Source organism: Anopheles gambiae, chromosome 3 (assembly GCF_943734735.2).
Source record: "Anopheles gambiae chromosome 3, idAnoGambNW_F1_1, whole genome shotgun sequence".
NCBI lineage: Eukaryota > Metazoa > Arthropoda > Insecta > Diptera > Culicidae > Anopheles > Anopheles gambiae.
The window spans coordinates 70,536,922-70,555,815 of NC_064602.1; the positions used below are offsets into that span (position 1 = coordinate 70,536,922).

Genomic DNA, 18,894 nt, shown 5'->3' on the forward strand with positions numbered 1-18,894 from the left:
CATCCAGTTACGTCTGGACTTCATTTCTAATGAGTTTTTAGTATGAAAATTTTAAGAAACTAATTTGACTTATCGTTTATTTATGAAATAAAAACCAAAAAGCAAAACGAACGATTTGGACCGTTCCTTCCGAATAAAAATAAACTAAAAATAGGAAATATAGAAAATTTTGAGAATAACAACAAGTATAAACTGATTTACATTGTAAATGGCACAGACTCGGAAAAATAATAATTAAGATACACTCTGTGCCTGTAAGCGAACCCTCCTCCTCACAAACCAAGTGTTTCTATTCTCCGGTAAGCATATCAGCTGTTGCCTTTTCCCTGAGGGATAATTGACTAACTTTTTATCCATTTACCGGATAAGCTGTTTTTGCATCACCGGAGTTTAAAGGGCAGTCGAGCCGAAACCAAAAACTCCCAACGAATGTCGAATGCTTTAAACGAAAAAACGAAAAACTAGTTACTAATTTCTTTCATACAAGTCCATTCAATCACACACACACCATTCAATTAATTTGCGAAAGGGACACTCGCGTTTGCGCAATTAGGTGTTGCGTCCCCCTCTCTTTCCATCTGTTTACTTGTTCACATGTTCAAGCGTGGTTTTACTTTTATTGTTTTGCTGTTCAGGTTTAAGTTAATAGCTCTCAAAAACTGCCCTCTCTCGTGCTAACCACCAGCCCTTCGTTCAGTGTCTAACTATTCAGTCGTCGTCGGCCCATCGTTTTCTTTTTTGTGCCGACTGACTCCGACCACCTTCCTAGTTGTTCTGTTTGCTGATACGTACTGTACGTCCTTTGCGGCATTGCTTTGTTTTTCATTCTAAATTCTTATCGCTTATCTCCTAAATATGCTATTATTCTGCTTAATGATGGAGTGGTATTTCATATCGTGAGAGAGAGAGATATAGAAAAACAAAACAAAACAAAACAATAACTAATAATAATGCCACCATTAAAGTGTTTGTGTGTGTATGCCGCGCTATGCATAGTATAGCGCCGCAATTGAAACGCATTAATAATAATAATAATAACATTAATAATAATAAGAAACTAACAAAATAATCATTTTTTATACATAAAATAAGTTCAACTAGCAGTTTTGTTCGAATTCTCGCTTCAATTCTTAAACGATACAGGGTTAGACTCTAGGTTTGCTCATCATGTACAGTGGTAGTGTATATTAACACCCAATTCAAGTAACGGGCTTTTGTTTTCGCTTTGCTTTTTGGGAAAATAAATAAGTTTCTGCTGTAATTTAATGAACATAGCAACAACACTTTATGCAGCCCTGCAGGCCTTCCCCCTGCGGGTGTGTTTTAAGCAGCATTTTGTTTGTTTTTTTTTTTAAATACACAAATACTGCTCTGTATGTGTTGTGTGTGTGTGTGTTAGTGTTGCAAGCAGCTCACGCACTGCTTACAGTCGGTGGTTAACACAGTACGAATGGAGCTAATCGCCCCCATATTCGTATTGCTTAGACACATTTAGCGGAACGAGGACGTTTTTTTTAATGGGGTGGAAGTCATAGAACATCCCCTCAACCGGTCTCCTCGTTGGATGCTTTCCCCGGGTTGGAATCTCGTTTGCTTGCGCCTTGTCATAATCCGCTCAATCAGTCTAATGGTTTTTTTTTTGCTTCTTCTTCTAATTTTGCAAACCAATCTTCAAATTCCAATTCTCTACTAGTGCAGTGTGCCCTGAACTCTTCCCTCTCAGTCATGCTAATGCTAAATTATCTTATGAATGCATGCGTTTTGTTTGCGTATATTCGTTTGTTCGGTTAGCGTAAGTGTTGGTTTTGGCGAGATTTGTTTTAAAAGGTTCTCGTATGCCTTACACAAAAGGTTGATGTGATTTTTAAAACACTTAATGATTACCTAAGAACTGATTCTAGCACTCTTCGCTTACACATGTTCGATCGCGTGCGCGCGCCGTTCTTTGTTGGCGTGTTGGTATTTATTTTATGCTAATTCGCGTTCATGTGTTTGTGTGTGTGTTTAAATGAAGTGTATTTCTACATCCCACGACTCCTCGTTTCCGTTCCGTGACACACCTTTCGTTTATTACTTCACAAGCACAAGATAAAAGATGCGAACGTTAGTGTGCTCTTGTACCCATCTCCCTCGAGAGAGAGAGAGAAAGACCTAATTATGAATAAGTTATTTCTATATAAAGTGGATTCGCATAAGAGCGATAGTAACTTTTGTTTCATATGCTGCTTTTGCCACTACTCCTAGTACTGTCCGCCTGCCCGCTGCTGCTTACTACTTACTGCTTAAATTCCTCACTTAACACTACTAATCAAAGAGTGTCTCTGTGTCTGTGTATTCTGCTTTGTTTCAGTTTCTTTACCCATATACATAGTAAAAAAAAGAAGAGATTCGTTCTATATGTGTTCATACTTTTCCTTTCAATAGAAAAGCGATAAAGAAAATCAACAAAAGAAAAAACGTGAAAGAAACATTGCAACAAAATCTACTTTTAGTACATCTTTTGATCTTCGCAACGGAAAGAGGCTTCGTGTATGTGTGTGTGTGTGTGTGTTGAGTACAAAATCAACTTTGTGGCAGCAGCAAATGGGAGAGTGCGGGGGTTGTTCATTCTCCTTTGCATATTCGAAACACTGTAATTCTGTAATGTTGTTTGGACCTAACAGAAAAAAAAGCAGCTGTACTTGTACCCAAGCAAACCCAAAACGAACGCAACACAACAGTGCACACAGACGACGAACGGCGTCTGCAAAGACAAGGAACTAGAGCGTTGACTAAAACGTATCCCCGCCGTACCAGGGATGTATCCACGGGGCGGAAGGGGGCGGCGTCGGTGGGTAGATGGTGGGCGAAGGTAACGCACAGGACCGTGCCGCGGTGCTGGTAGTATCGTACGCACTAATACTGTTCCCACCAGCAATGCTTCCTCCACCACCAAGACTACCAGCGCTTGTTCCACCTCCACCACCACCCTGCATTGGCGGATGGTAAGGTGACCCAGCGGCAAAGTGGGGTGAAAATAAGCTGTTGTTTACGGCTACCTGCTGCTGTTGCTGCTGCTGAGTTTGCTGCTGGTGTGTTGCTGCAGCATGTTGGTGATGGTGATGGTGGTGATGGGCGGCAGCAGCCGTATGATGATGCTGGGCGGCTGCGGCAGCCGCCGCCGCCGCTAGTGCCGACTCTTGGAATGATGAGTAAACGGAGGGGGGTACTATGGATGATCCGTGGCCAAGCATACGGCTGGCGGCGGCAGCAGCGGCTGCAACCGCTGCCGCTGCCGATCCACTGCCCGCTTCAGCGCCCGCGGCGTAGTAGTCGGCAAGCGCGGAAGAGCTTATCTGCGCTGTGGCAGCAGCACCGCCCTTTTCCTGCTGATAGCGGCACGATGACATGGTTTTCTTGTCATAAAAACTGCCCCCACTACTGGACGAGCCGGCCGAACCGCTCAGCGAAGGTGAGCTGAATGCACCGCCACCGGAAAACAGGGCCGCTGCCGCCGCACCGGAAGTTGACACTACCGAGGACGCGGTGGCAGAGGGCGAGATGCCCGCCATCGCCAGGGCGGCAGCGGCGGCTGCTGCTGCGGCTGCCGCCGCCGCAGAAGACGATGACGACGCGGACGGCGCGCCCGTTGACGAGGAGGATCCTTTTCTTGCGCCCCCACTGCTGGAATGAGTTCCGACGCCTCCGCTGCTGTTACTGCTGCTGCTGACCAGCGATAACGATGAGGAGGACGGCGATGGGGTCAGGTTGCTCCAACCGGCCGCCGCTATCCCACCACCAACACCACTGCCGGTGAACGAATCGCCCATGCCACCGCCAACAACACCACCGCCACCACCACCACCAGTGCCACCGCCAACACGACTCGACGAGGAGGATGATATTAAATCCGATACGATCGTGCTCTGAGGGCACTGCTGCTGTACCCCCCACCCCAATTCCTAGCTGATGCGGGCCCGCTTGTTGGCCTGCGACTCCTGGTTCAGGTTGCTGCTGCGGATCATGTACTGCAGCTGCGGCATGTACGTCATCACGTCCGTCACCTGTATCATCGGCATCTTGTCCACGTTAGTGCGGCCCGCCTCCTGCAGCGCCTGGTACTGCAAGCTGAAAAAGGGTTGGAGAGGGGTGAAGAAATTATTAAATTGTTGTCAAAGTTTAATGATGGGGACTATTCTAGCAGCATAATGCTATGAATTACAGGGTTCACCTACTCATATTGTACAGTATTGAAGAGTATTACAGGGTTTACTGAGTCGTTTCCGAATGCCAAAACTACACAGGGTTTAGCGAGTCATTTTGCCAACGTAAACAGTATTACAGGGTTTCGCCTCACTTTCGAATGTGAACACGCTAATATGATTTTCGACACCTTAAATATCCTATTGGACTATAACGCGTGGGCAATCATATTGAAAACATATTAAATTTCAAATAACATTCAAGTAAAATTCTGTAAATTTTCACGAATCTGCAATGTCCATAATTCGGTGAAATTCGCAGTTGCATTGCATTGCGCCATTGCAGCTACAGTGAAATCTCTCTAGTTTCTTCAAGATGTATTGCTTCTTCAAGATTAACATTTTGACATTTTGGTCCGGTCATATTCCTTACATTTTATGTCTTTTCAAGATGAATGTCTCCCTCAGGCGAATATTCTTTAAGCTTCAGCAGCCCAAATGATCTAAGCTGAAGATTTGGAGGACAGGTCACAAAAGTATCAAAGGATGCCAGATTTTTCCCAAGGTTTTTTGGATACTTCATAGCAACACATTCATAACCATTCCTCAACATGAAAATCTCCCTAAGCTGACGGTCCCTTCGAATATTTATCTTAGAGAGATTTCACTGTATCATCTGTTGACATCTTACCGCAGGACTCCACACAGCATAACACGGAGCGCAACATAACAACTGACAGCTTCCAAACGCTTCAATAAACGCTTGCGGAAGGAGGTGAAGTGTTTCATTACCTGTCGGTCATCGCAGTAGGTTGGTAGCTTTTCTACGAGCAATGAGCGGCCTATTAAGGATATTCAAAACATGTTACCAGGAAAGAAGCGTTTTCTGAAGCGTTTGGCAGCTGTCAGTTGTTATGTTGCGCTCCTTGTTATGCTGTGTGGAGTCCTGCGGTTATGGTTGAGCAAGAAAAACAACCCTATCGATTCGTCTTCCCGTAAATAAATATATACAATTCTAAATGATGGTTGACTACGAACTGTTCCTATCTTCTTCAAGCCCGTAGGAGCTTTTTAATTACCTAATGAAGAATCCCCTTTAATTCAACATTTCCATTGCTGGATAGTTATCGAATAAAAGTAGCTTGTGCGAATAAAAGGTTTTAAAGGTAAAGGTTTCTGAGGTACTTGAGTTTAAAGTCTGTTAGAGGCCTTAAGAGATCATCCCTAAATTACGACCTATTACACGATCCTTTTCCTCCTTACCTATTGCCGATGAACAGATTGATGTCGAGCGCGTTCAGCACCCGCCGGCACACCTCCAGGCTGATGTACGGGAAGAACACGTCCTTCAGGTCGAAGATCGTCATCAGATACTCGGTGTTGCGGTACGGCGTCTTGTTCACGCAGTAGATGATCTTGTTCTCGACCGGTTTCTTCACCACCTCATACGGCTTGTACTGCGTCACGCCCATGTTCATCTCGGGCAGCACGATCATGTTGCCGTGCCGTGTTTCCGTCAGGCTGTTGATCGCGGCCGCCGCCGCCGCCGTGGCCGCCGCGTGCTGCTGGTGCTGTACCTGCTGCTGCTGGGCCTGGGCCTGCTGCTGCTGGAGCTGCTGCTGCAGAGCGGCAACGCTGGCGTTGCGGTAGCTGTTCACTCCTCCGCTCGCACCGTTGCCACTGTTGCCACTGCCGGAGCCGCCGCCGGACGAGCTGCTGTTGGAGATCGCCCGGCCACCGGATGACAGGCCGGCCGATCCGGACGCCGCCCGCCGACTAGACTGTGACTGTTGCTGCTGCTGCTGTTGCTGGGCAACGGCGGCGGCCGCCGCCTGCTGGGCGGCCGCCAGATGCTGCGGCAGCGTGGTGCCTCCCATCGTGGACCTTTGGGTAGAAGATAGATCGATTACATCCGACAGTCCTGCTGCGATCAGCGCATTCAGATAGTGTGTTCTTCCGTCACTGGCCACGCCACCATTGCCGCCACCCGCACTAGTGATCACGCTCTGATTTCTTGTGTAATCGTGCCTACTGCTACTACTATTACTACTACTACTATTGCCGCTCGCTCTACTCTTATCGTGCACTATAACGCTAGGGCTGCCCGTGTTGGTGTTTGTGCTTTCCCGGTACGATGGTAGCTGTTTGCCGCTGCCGCCGCCGCCGCCGCTATTGCTCGCCTCCAGCAGGCGCTCGTTAATGATCTCAATGTCCTTGCTCATCCGCAAATGAGCCAACAGATCGACGCCATTCGCTACGAGACTATCCATCAGCTCGTTATTGACGCCGCCACCGACCGGTATTAGGGCCGGCGGCGGTTGCCTTGCCTGACCGCCCTTCGGTGAGGCACGTGTCGGCGAACCAATCGGCACCGCGGTGATGGAGATCGGATTCTTAGGGTACGCTACCGGCTGCCGGTTGCCGTTCACAGCGTAGCTCCCCAGCCCGGCCACCGTCAGCTCGTCGAGCGTACTTGCACCTCTCTTCCCGGCCGGTGTGATCGTTACATTCCGTCCAAGCGAAAATCCATCCAGACTGTTGCTACTGCTGTTGCTGACACTACCACTGCTTCCCGCCGTGCGACCACCAGAGTTCATGGCCGCAGTAAAGGAAGCAATGGCAGCGGCAGCAGCGGCAGTAGCAGCGGCACTAGAGCTACTATTGGCGCTACTACGGCTCGACTTGCCGGCGGTAGCGGCGTTACGGTTGCTGCCGCCACTGGACGCCACCAGGCCCGCTCCACCGGTGCTGGCCATCGTGAGCTCGCTGATCTGTTGCTGATTCAGCCGGGACAGGTTGACGGTACCGTTTGGGCTACTGGTGGTTGCGAATATGGACAGAGCGGGGTTTAGGTTCGGTAGGGTATTGCCAATGCCGGCGGTACCCGAGGAGGAGCCCGAGCGAAGGACTGAGGAGGATGCGCCACCGCCACCACTCGACCTGTAGAGGAAGGCACATTACGGAGTAGTTTTCGGTTTTTTGTTTTTGTATGCAGTTTCTTTGGTTTGGTTAAGGTACATCGGGAACAAAACGCTCACCAACAGACACACTCTGCCTTCATTACAGCCTTCGTTTCACGCCAACACTCACGCATTGTGACACGCGAGGCATTCAGAAACGGAGCACCCACGAATGGAGCGTTCTTGTTTCCTTACAAAGCTTGTTTCCCATGCAAATTCGTTATTATGTTTTTGTTTTGTTAAGAAAAAGGATTAACGTTCGGCAACGAACTGTTTTTTCCAAGATCATTCCGTTAGCTTTACTATCGTTTACACATTAAATTCCATCCTACAGCAAGGGATGTATCTGCCTTTAATGTAACTCTAATTTTAAACTGCATTTTCTTCCAAAAACTCGGTGAACAACAGCACCGGAACAATCTCTATCATTCACAGTTGCACACAGTTGGCCAATCTCCACCAGGTCGAATGGGGCAAAATTGAAAATGGGGAATTACGGGGCGATCGGGAGAGGGCAAACATGGGTGGGGGTGCCGAAGGGAGATATAAGGAATTCTGTAACTAAGTGGCGCGAGATTCTTCCTCCCGGAACCTTTCCGGTGCAAAGCAACAGCAGCAACACTGAACCATGTCCACGCCGCCAGATGGCGAGGGGTAGAGAAGAAGGAAAGCACACACCACACCACCACACGGGGGGCGCCACGGAAAATGTGCACGGCTCTGTACTGCAAACGGCGCGTGAGAGAGTAAGAGAGAGAGATACGGACGCTACTCTGAAGTGAAGGAAAAGCTAAGAAATTGATTTAGGATATATTAAACGCTTGTGTTTTTTTAAAAAAAGATACATATCACAGGACGGACAATTTTGCTGTCGTTGTCCAGGTGGGTTGCCACTACTGAAACACAGAAAGAATGCTTTTACCCAGATAATACAGGTAAATAAAGTGAACCCGTGAAACAATAGTAATAAATAATAAACATAGCATCACGGATTAGCACAAAAAAACTGGAAAATCGGCCAACAGTACAAACTGAACGAAACAAAGAAACAACAACACGCATAAGCGGTACAAGAGTTACCAAAAATCTACGTCCAAAAAACCTAAAATTTGCTACAACAATTAAGTAATGTTCTTTTTTGTTTCATACTAGCCTATAATTTTGCTTCAATTTAGCGTTTTACAGTAAAAAAAAGCTAAAGACACGATGCCTAACACACTAACAAAACGTCGTTGTTGTTACTGGGACGGTTTGGCAATCTTATCGTCTTTTTGTTTTACAGTTTAGCTTCACCTCCGTTTTACGACAATCTTTCTGTTTTCAGTTTTCCTCTATCCCTAGATTTTCTTCATTTATCATTTGTTATCCTCTTTACAAATTATGAATCTTCTGCAAATTACTTCTTAGTTTTTTTTTCAACAATAAGGCAAACAAACTAATCAGCCTCTGCTTATTCACGCAACTAAGCAAACGGTAATTTTACGCTTAAAAGCACAAATATATATTAAACTAGTTTAACTACGGCAACAAAAAAAGTCTCCCAATTGCTTTGTAAAACAATGCAAAGCACAAAATGAGAGGACCGAACGAATGTCATGTATTGAAGGAAACAAACTAAAAAAAAAACTTTGCAAACGCTACTCAACAGTATAAAGTATAACAACTAATGCATACAAGTACATACAAAAAAAGAGCGCAAAAAGGGGTCTTATACAAATGAAGAACACAAAAAGTGTCGGTAACCCCTTCGTGCGGCGAAACAAGGGCGCGTGTGCCAGTGTGTGTGTGTTTGTGTGAGGAAGAATGCACCTATCGCTAGTTACTCTCTTGCTTTCTTTCTCTCGCTCGCTCCCACGGGGAATGTTGCAAATCGCGCCTGCTGCCACCACTCGCAACATTCCCCGGAAAACGGAGATCGAAAGGCGACTTCTTTGCGACGCTACTTACAGATGCGCTTGAACCTGTGCCGATCGTACTAGCGGTGGCGGTACCGCCTGATTCTGCGACGTACGGGACGTCAGCGACATGGCGCTGTTCAGGTAAGAGTTGTACTGCTGCATCGTGTGCATGTTCTGCATGTTGCGTATCTGGGCCTGTGCTTGGGCCGCCTAAAACAAACAGAAAAGCGCATTAGACGTTGAGCTTTCAGGGAAATGCGGCCTTCTTAGATGAGGTCTCTCTTTCGTCTCTTTGGTTACCTGTTGGGCTTGGCTAAGTCGTATCAGCTGCTCCTGCTGGGCGAGCAGATTCGGATGGTTCGAGGAGACCATGTTGTTCCAGTTGTTAGTAAGAGCCTGCCAGAAGAGACAAAAACGAAACAAAACATTGCGCGTTAGTACCGACCAGGCCTCTCGTATCGCCCAAAAACCAGTGAGGCACACATGCCTCCTCTTACACCCAAAGGAACGAACCTGTACAGCGGCAGTAATACTGGTCATTTGGTTGTTCGATTTGGCAAGGTTCTGCTGGGTCTGCAGCGTCTGGTAGACGTTGTTGGTGGCCGCCTTGCGGGCGGTCGCGTTCGCCATGATGGTGGGCGCCTTCGGCGGCGGCTGGGCCGGCTGCCGCGTCCAGTGGATGGTGTTCGTTTTCGGCCCCGAAAGCAGCTGCGAGTCGACCACCTTGCTCGGCCAGTAGTCCTCGAACTCGGTGCCGGGCGGGAAGTACCCCTTGATGTCGGTCAGGCTGATGACCGCGACCGAGTCGCTCGCGAACAGCTCGTTCCGGATGCCCTGCACCTTGCAGCAAAACTTCAGGTACGACAGATCCCACCCGGACAGGTTATCCGCCTTCAGCTTCAGGTTGTCCGTCTCGCCCTCGAAGTAGAACAGCGGCACCATCTTCTGGTAGTCGCGCACCGTGTACGGCACCACCGACTCCTTGTTGATGCGGATGAACCCGCACTTGTCGTTCGGGGTGCTGCATCCCATCAGCAGCTTCTTGTAGCACACCTCCAGAAACTGGTAGAACTTGTACGCGTCGGACACGCGCACCACCAGATCCTTGAGCGTGAACAGCTCCCGCCCGAAGTGCATGTCGCAGTGCTTCTGGTTGATCTCGTTCAGCAGCTTACACTCCGCCTCGGTGATGTAGTACGACCGCACGCACGTGCACGTGTAGATGTCCTGGTGCAGGTAGTTCAGATACTTGTTCAGCAGCTTCATCTCGACCATCCGCACCGCGCAGTAGCGCTCCTGCTGCCGCAGGATGAACGGGATGTGCACCTTGGCCGGGAACACCTCCCACCCGAAGTGTCCCTTCTGGCTTTCCTCGTCGTTGGCCTTCTTCTCGGCGCCGTTCTGGTCCGAGGATCCGCCACCGTCGTACGCTTTGCCGCTACCGTTCGACGTGACACTTTGGCCACTGCCGAGCGGGACGGCAACGGTAGTAGCCGCCGACGCAGCCGCCGCCATCACGTTGCCGGCTGTGGCGGTCGGTTTGCGCGTCAAGTAGTTCAGTATGTTCGTCTGGCCGGTCGTGACACCGTTGGCAGTGACGGTGGCCGCCACTGCGGCCGGTCGGGCCGGCACCTGTTGCTGCTGGACGGCGGCCGCCGCCGCCTTCGCCGACTGTTGCTTGTGTGCCTCCACCATCTTTGCCGCCATCTCGTTGATTTCGGCGTCATCGTGCCGCTCCTGTTTTACTGTGACCGGTGCCGCGGATGACATTTCTTCCACCACCACCACCGGAAGCGCTATTACACGGAATCGGAGGGAGAGAACACTCACACAAAACGAATACACACAGGTCGGGGGGAACACTCAAGACCTGGTCTTGTCGGGTGTGGGAGGTTTTTTTTAGGGGGGGCTGTTTTGCTTTCTCACACGCACACGAGGAGGGGTGGGGGCGATTTTCACGTAATCATAATCACGGTTTCTACCACTACTACTTTAGCTTTACAGCACACACAAACACACACGCACAGACACTTTCACAGTGAGGAACTTTGGATGTTTCCAACAGGAAGACCCCCTCCTTTCTTTCAGCACAACTGTCGTTTTGTCAACCTTTCCATCCAACACAACACACACACGCACAGTAACACACACACTCGCAGGAACTCCGAGGAGATGTCACGCGTGCCTTTCAGCTGTCAAAATCTGCTGTGTGTACTTTGATTCTTTCGGTACTTTCCACTGCCAACAGACACGCGCGCACGCACACAACCACCAATTGCTTCTATAGCCGTATTAGAAACGTACACGCACACTGCCGCAAATCAACATTCCACCGGAGTGTGGACACCGAGCGGCGGAACGGAGGACGGGAGCCTCACACACAGAGGGACGGGCGTGTACCACCAACCACACCACAGCCCACACCAAGGTTGTTTTCTTCTTGCTCTGCTTGTTGTGCTTCTAACCGACACTAACACACTACACTCTGTGTGTGTATCGCAAATGCCTGCTTCCTCCACACACCACACACACTCCACCGTTGCTCTCGTGCGAGCGCACACACGCACACACAAGCTTTTGGATTCGCAACTGTGCGCGCACACACACTTCACGGGATTTGCTGGAATATCGCACACACAGGCGGGGAAGGGGGGCTATCTATTGCTGGGCTTTTGCCTTTTCCACGAACGCACACAGCACGAAGAGGCCAGTTTGCACAAAAGCGACCCCCAACAATGGGTTTTTTTAAAGCTCGCCCGCAGTCGCTGCTGCTGCTGTTGTTGTTTGCCTCACACAACTGTCACGAAACTGAAACACTTTCCCGGGTCCAGATTTTCTTTCCAAACAAAACAAAATCAAAGCAACGGGAATTTCTTGCTAAATCCACTACCGTCTACCCTGCTAAGTAGCACCACCCCACGGCCACAACACAACGCTGTCCTTGTATTGCCCGTACACACACACAATACACACCACCGCGATAGAAATTCCCTTAGTATCTTTTTTGTTGTTTTTTTGTGTTTTCGCGTTCTGTCGCTATTTGTTCCGAGAGGAGCGCGCGCGTGTGCCGAGTGTCGCTGGCCTGCCGTTACACTACTGCTCTCATCCACACGTCGTTATTTTGTGTGGTGACGGCGGTACGTAAAACACCGAAAAACCCCCGGATCGAAAATCGCCCAACCGCTCGAAGAGAGCGAGAGCGAGAGAGAGAGAGCGCGCGCACACGGACTCGAAGTATACAGCAGTGTCAGCAACACATAAAAGCGTGCAGCAACACATAGCAAGAGGAAGAGAGAGCAAGAACCACACACACGCATCGGGCAGCGTACCCCTTGGGTGCGAGAGCGAGAACGGCCACAAACACATACAGCCAAGAGCGCGGTCTTGAGCCCCCGTTCGCACGCTGCTGCTGCTGCTGCTGCACACACAAAAACCGCTCATCCGCTCGGACGTGTAGTCTCGCACAACGAGGGCAGGCGCCTGCCAATCGGTTGGTCGTAGTCGCCGTCGTCGTCGTTCGCCATACTTCTTCTCTCGCGGGCGCTGACTCTCGCGCGCGGCGGCTCGCACCGTCATCATCTCGTCGCACCGGTTTCGCTCCCTCTCCCTTTGGCCCGTTTGTTTCGTACCGTGTGTGTGTGTGGCTGTGTGTGTTTGGTTTTGGGTTCAATCTAGTAGCGTTTGGTTGGGGGACGGGGTGGTGATTGGAGAGAGATAAAAAAACATCACATACACAATCTATATTATATGTACACGAAATATAGGTAGAGAGAGGGAGTGGGAGAGCGAGCGCGTAAGGGACAGCCACGGTACAGTACGCCCTCATTTATTTTCGTTTCATTTCCCCCCCCCCCCCCTCCGCTTGTTCCTCTTCCTCTTTTTCCACCATCTCCATCCGTAACTTCGTCCTCAGCAGGCGGCGGCTGTTGTTCAGCTTGAGCCTCGCTTTTCCACCGCTCTCCTCTCTGCTAAGCGCACGCTCTCCCGCCAAAGGGAACACGATCGCTGTTCGCGCGTGTGATGTGTATGTATGTACCTGTGTGTGTGCCTGTGTGTGTACAAAAGGCAAGCGAGGCGAGAGTGGTGGTAATATAAACGAAAAACATACTTTGGCGCCTTTGCTCCGGGTCGTAAAGAGTCTCTTTCTGCCTCTCGCTCGCTTTCTTTAGCTCGCTCTCTCTCACTCACGCACGCTCTTCCTTCCTACCTACACACCCCTTTTCGCTACCCCGTTGGCCGATTTTCAAGCTCCTTTCTTTCCTTGAACCTTTTTACGATCTCCCCCGCAACACTCTCACTCTTTCTCCCTCTCTGCCGGCTCTTCCCTCGCTCATTGCATCTAACAAAACCACCGCGACGTGCATTTGCGTACGCTGTGCTGCTGCTGCTGCTGCGTTTCTTCTACGCGCTTTTCGCCATTCGTTCGTGCGTACAAAAATGAATTTCGCGTGTTCGCGTTCGATTGGAAACTGCCGTCTGGTGGTGGGGATGAAACAATGGGTGGAGGAGAGAAGTCATTTTTTGGGAAAGGTTGCATACCATTCAAATGGTTTGGTATGTGCGAGTCTTGCCGGTTGCAGACGGCCAGCAGGAGCGCAAGGTCATTCTGCAGGCAAAATGCACCACCGAGAGCGTCGTTTGCGTTGCGTTACTGCGCGAGCTGCAACTATTTTCCAAGAAAGTGTAAAGACTGTCGGGCGGGAGGGTTCGGGGTCGCTGGAAGAGGTCAGCTGCGGACAAAGAATGGCCTTCCTGAAAGCGTGTATCGTTAGAGGAAATCTAATTAACCACCAAGGGCTAGCAAACGATCGGGATTAAAAACTGATCACTCTTTGTTTCACTTCTTCTTTCAGATTTGGCTTTTTTTTTCTATTATTGATTTTATATTAGATGTTTATTTCGTATAATTTATGTTATTTATGACTGATTGATGAGAAGATTTTGAGCCTACTGGTCTAGTTTGTCTCGTAATTCATACCCTAATAATATGACGTTATTTACCTTTTTGAAATGTTTGATTTTTGGTTTGTTTGGCTTTATTGTATACTTTTATTTAATTAAATTCGTTTGTTTATTTGTTTTTATTAATCATGTATGTTTCGTTTCGCATAATTATCAACAAATGGCAAATTTAGGTATAATATCAAATATTGTGGATAAACCTTATAATTAATCTTAATTTATTAACAATAATTCATAATAGTACTTGAACCATATAATATTTCAATTTATCACAGTATTAGTATTAGTTAATTAAAATTAAATAATAGTAATATGGCCGTAGTATAAATAAGAAAAAATACATTATAAATAAATATATAACATTCACATTTGTACTCCATTCTTACATTACATCGTAAGTTTTTTTTTTTATTTGTCATGTTTTCATAATTTCAATAAGGCACACAGGCTAATGATAATCTCATTTCCTAACTGCGTTTTACATTTACACAAACCCAACATTAATTATCGCTACACGCAATCTAAGGAATTTTCCCCTTCCCGCCCCGGCCGACGGCATCGTCGAAAGCGATTGTCCCGACGGCCCTACCGATCGTCACACACACACACCACCACGCACTCGTCTTCCGTTCCCCGTTTCTCATTGTCTCGATTTATATGTGTTAAGTGAGTGAAACTGTGTACATATCTCTGAAAAAGATATTCCAACACAATCGCACACACACACGCGCATACGCACCGATATACACCCATATACCAGCTAGCCTCGCAGTTCCCTGATTGCCTGACTTGAGTGCGCGCGAACAACCAACGAATCCAGCAGCAACACAGGCAGCAACAACAGAGACAGAGATAGAGCGTCGAATAAGCAAACGCTGCTCAACGTACTGCTGCTGCTCTTCTCTCACGCCCTTATACATTGCAGTATTGGTAGGCACCGACCACGGGGTCTACTAAAACTCGTAGCCTCCTGTGTCGAGCGAGAGACTACAAAAACACACCACACACTGTGACGAAACGGCTGCTGCTATTGCTGTTGCTGCTGTGGTTGTTTAAGCTGCCCAACAAAAGTTCCGTTTCGCTCAGCGACAGGCGATACCCGAACCCAGCTCCTGATACCTCCCTCACTTACCCTATTGTACACACATTGCTACACTTCGGGCGAATAATTTATGCAAAGTACGTGCCGTTTTTTTCGCCCCTTTTCGCCCAAGATATCCCAGTAGGCAGGCGCCTATTACTCATCGCACGAGATCTTGCCGAGATAGTTAACAGTCATCCCCTTGGAGCGTGCTCTTCTTTTTCTCTGCTTTTTTTTGCTGCTTTGAACAACAACAACAAAAGCAACTACTTTCTCCGTCGCTCGTTTTATTTTCGCACAAGACCCGTTGCGCATCAATAATAATCGAGTCAGCGTCTGTATGTGTGTGTGTGTGTGTGTGTCCGTGTTTTGCTATGCTTTGATTATAGAAATTCCGCTTACGGAGCAACAACCACCGTCGAACAAAACATCCAGTACGGCTTTCTGGAATAACGCGATTTGGTACACGATCTTCTGGGAATTTCCATCCAAAATACACAATTTTTCCACTTAGCTCAAAACACCCCGGGTGTTCGGCATTCAAGTACCCAGTTTTACTCCGCAAAACTCTTATTCAACAAACAGAAAGAGGAAAAAAACCCCGCACACACACCCCGCTCCCGGGCAACAACCATTTCGTAGCCATCTTTGAAAATAATTTCCGGGCGCCTTGCGAGCGAGACTACGACTACGTTTCGCCTCGGCTTATTTACGTGTTGCTAAGGGAGGGAGGTTTTCTTGCTACCTCTTTGTGTGTGCCTTATGTCTCTCCCTCTATCTCTCTCTCTCTTTCTCTTTCCCTCTCTCTTTCTCTCTCTCTTTTTCGCTCACTCCTTGTTGCACGCATACACTGGCTACCTATTTCACCCAGCTGTATCGATAATGTCTCTCCTTCTCGTTTCGGTTTCCATCGCTCTCTCGCTCTGTTCTTCGTTTCCTTGAACGGGGTAGAAAAGTGTAGGCACGCGGGGTCGGGTTTGGCGTCTGTTGTACTACATTGTATAAAGTTTATGCGACGAGGGGCTATTCACCCAAATACCCTAAATATCTTCGTGTACCCGGTCCGCGTAATGGTTTGTAGGCCCCGATCGATGATTATACCTCGAAAGCAATTAAACTGGGTACAGCAACACACAGGCATAGGAGACTATCGGAGATTAGGAAATACTTATGACATGCGTGACAGGCGCTGGGATGGTCTGACCCCGCTGGCAAGCGCACGAGGTCAGCCGCTTCGCTTTTGCCTGACGTCAGTCGGATTTTCTAGTATCGGGTTGGGGGTACAGTATGAGTCATAAAACACTTTAAGTTTTTAACGCTTAGTAGGGTACATTTAACAAATAATTAATGTTCTTAAGTAAGCTTCTTTAAATGCCTTTGAAAACTGTTTCACATAAAAAGACTGTTTTTGTATTAGATACAAACATATAAAAATTATTTAAACTACATGACGTGCCCTATATTTTATACAGAGTGGAGTTTATGATAGAGTGAGAAAAGAGAAAAAGGGTGTGTGTGTGTGAGAGAGAGAGAGAGAGAGAGAGAGAGAGAAAGAGAGAGAGAGAGAGAGAGAGAGAACTATCCCAGGGAGAAAAAAGAGCTCAAGGTAGATTAAAGTGAACAATAACGAAAGGACTTAGATTATTACCTGTATTGAAGAATACATTACCATTTGCATATTAGGCTTAGTTTGGGCGAAATCGGTAGCGAATTATCCCACCTCAAGGTAAAACTCTACGCGTGGAATAATTCTAGCACCGATGTATCCAGGTAACATTCACCAACCCCGTCTGCTCCGCTCGTTCCCAGAGGTAATAAACTGCTCGCTCAAGTGTTGTAAAATATCCTGCGCCTGTCAAGATTTATGACAGTTGCTATGTACTGGTGACCTTATTAGTGATGTAAATATACAGAATGGAATAAAACAATACAGTTCACTGGGTCGATTCAGGTTCGTGAGTAGTACAAATAGTAAGACAAAACTGCAATAAAATAGTCTCTCAATATAGTTTTTTTTTTTAAAGAAAGCGCTTGCATTTGTGCTTGTGAGGTAGATATGCGCTTGTCTGCTTTGTAATGGACAATTTTATACCATAAACAGACATGAGCGGAAACTCCTATGGCTTGCGTCTGGACGAACGCGTTGCGAAAACGTTAGCTGTCAAAGTGTCTGGACAAACTGTCCTTTCTTGTTGCGAGGGCTGTTTTTTGTTGTAGTTGCGTGAGAAACAAATTGATGTTTAGTAATGGATGATTGATGGGTAATGTTTCACTGTTGCAGGAAACAATTTCAAATCAAGAATAATGCCATATTACTTTCATACTACAATACAGGCTTTTCCCGAGTAACGGGAATAATCCGTTCAGAAGACATTCGCGTAATTCGGATTTTCGCGCATGTCGAATGTCACATTTCTCAGCCAAAATGTGGATGATATATAGTTTTTCTAATGATTAAATTTAGTAGTTTTATGAACGTGATAACTTATTTCATACAATTTGTGTATAAAATCCGTTTTTTCTGATTTTTTTCGATTTCAAACTTGTGGCAAAAATGCAGTTAATTTTGCATTTGGAAATTGTCGGAGAACATATGAACTGTCAAAATAAAAAAAAACGCGTTACTCGGGGAAAGACTGTAGTTATCTTTAAGAGCATACAAATAAAATGTTTTCAATAAATAAATAAAACATCAAATTGTTGTCAACTGACATGAACAACTGCTTCAGCAACAGTCCTACAGATCCAAACCAAAGGAAGAAAGAAAGTGATCTACAATTTCTACTAATGACATGGCCAGACGATAGACAGCTACGAGATCTTGATTATGCGGACAGTCTCACTCTCATTAACAGCTTTAATTAAGCTCGAAAGCGAAGAAACACGTGACAAAACAGAATAGCAAACTCCCGTACAGAGCCGCATCGGGGGATCGTAGCGAGATTTTAATTCACGCTGGAACATTTTGCTTAAAAAAATGGCATCGCTTCTATCAACTACACTACTCAGCAGCAGCTCTGTCTGATGAGTTTGAAATGCAATAAAATACGCCTCCAGCAACGAAAAGAACGGGTTTATGGACGGAAGCACCTGAAACAAAACCATTCAGTGATTAAACGTTCAGCTCTTTAGTGCAAAACTAAAATAATCTTTAGCCAACTGATATTGTGCTGCAAGTCACCGCTGAACGCACGATGATAGGTGGATTTAATCTCCACCACCACCACCACCACCACAGCGGGACCGAGCGTACATACAGCGTACCAGCGGGCGAGGGTCACGGGATCCCCATATAGTTCGACCCTCGCAGGGACGACACCCTGCCGCCCCCCCCCCCCCCCCCCGCCTGCTGCCACGGGTGCAATCTACCACCCTGTTGTTGTATTGTGTACTTTCCGAGCGAAATAATTTTTAAGCAAACAAAAACCACACATACACACACACGCGGCGCGTTTCGTTAGCCCTCAAAGGCCATCGTCTCCGGCGGTCCCTTTTGTGTTGTTTATTAGCTAGTGTTGGTGCAATGGGTAGAATGGTAAGGGGGGGGGGGGGGAGTCTTCGTCGCTTTTTCATCGGGTTATCGGCAGCAACGTGCTTTTTTTTTGTTTTTGCAACTGCGTGCGGACCTTAGAGGTGTTTCGTTTCCCGTTTTCACCCGTCCGACTCGACCCCTCCCCCAGCATCTCGTCATAACCACACCAAAACAGGCACGTTGGAAAAAGGGCGAAATATTCACCCAAAAAGCGCCCCCCCCCCCCCCCCGCCCCCTCACGGACCACCAAGCATCCAACATTTCGTTGCGTATGGGCAGT

General features: G+C 47.6%; 2 protein-coding genes across 5 annotated transcripts; both read right to left on the reverse strand.

The window, feature by feature from the left end:
- Positions 1-515: 515 nt before the first annotated feature.
- LOC133393988 (transcription factor Sp8-like) lies at positions 516-3,809 on the reverse strand. Its single transcript, XM_061661866.1, has one exon. The coding sequence runs from the start codon at positions 3,807-3,809 to the stop codon at positions 2,772-2,774; it is 1,038 nt and encodes a 345-aa protein (XP_061517850.1). The 3' UTR covers positions 516-2,771.
- LOC1271058 (uncharacterized) lies at positions 516-15,380 on the reverse strand. 4 transcript variants are annotated; one of them, XM_061661864.1, is made up of 5 exons: positions 9,559-15,380; positions 9,340-9,435; positions 9,089-9,249; positions 5,445-7,121; positions 516-4,107 (listed from the first exon to the last, which is right to left on the reverse strand). In XM_061661864.1, exons 1-5 carry the CDS (start codon positions 10,807-10,809, stop codon positions 3,942-3,944), a joined length of 3,351 nt encoding a protein of 1,116 aa, XP_061517848.1. In that variant the 5' UTR covers positions 10,810-15,380; the 3' UTR covers positions 516-3,941. The 4 variants fall into 4 exon arrangements, with proteins under 4 accessions (XP_061517848.1, XP_061517847.1, XP_061517849.1 ...); XM_061661863.1 differs by having other exon boundaries at positions 9,553-15,377; XM_061661865.1 differs by having other exon boundaries at positions 5,445-6,065; positions 9,559-15,265.
- Positions 15,381-18,894: the final 3,514 nt, after the last annotated feature.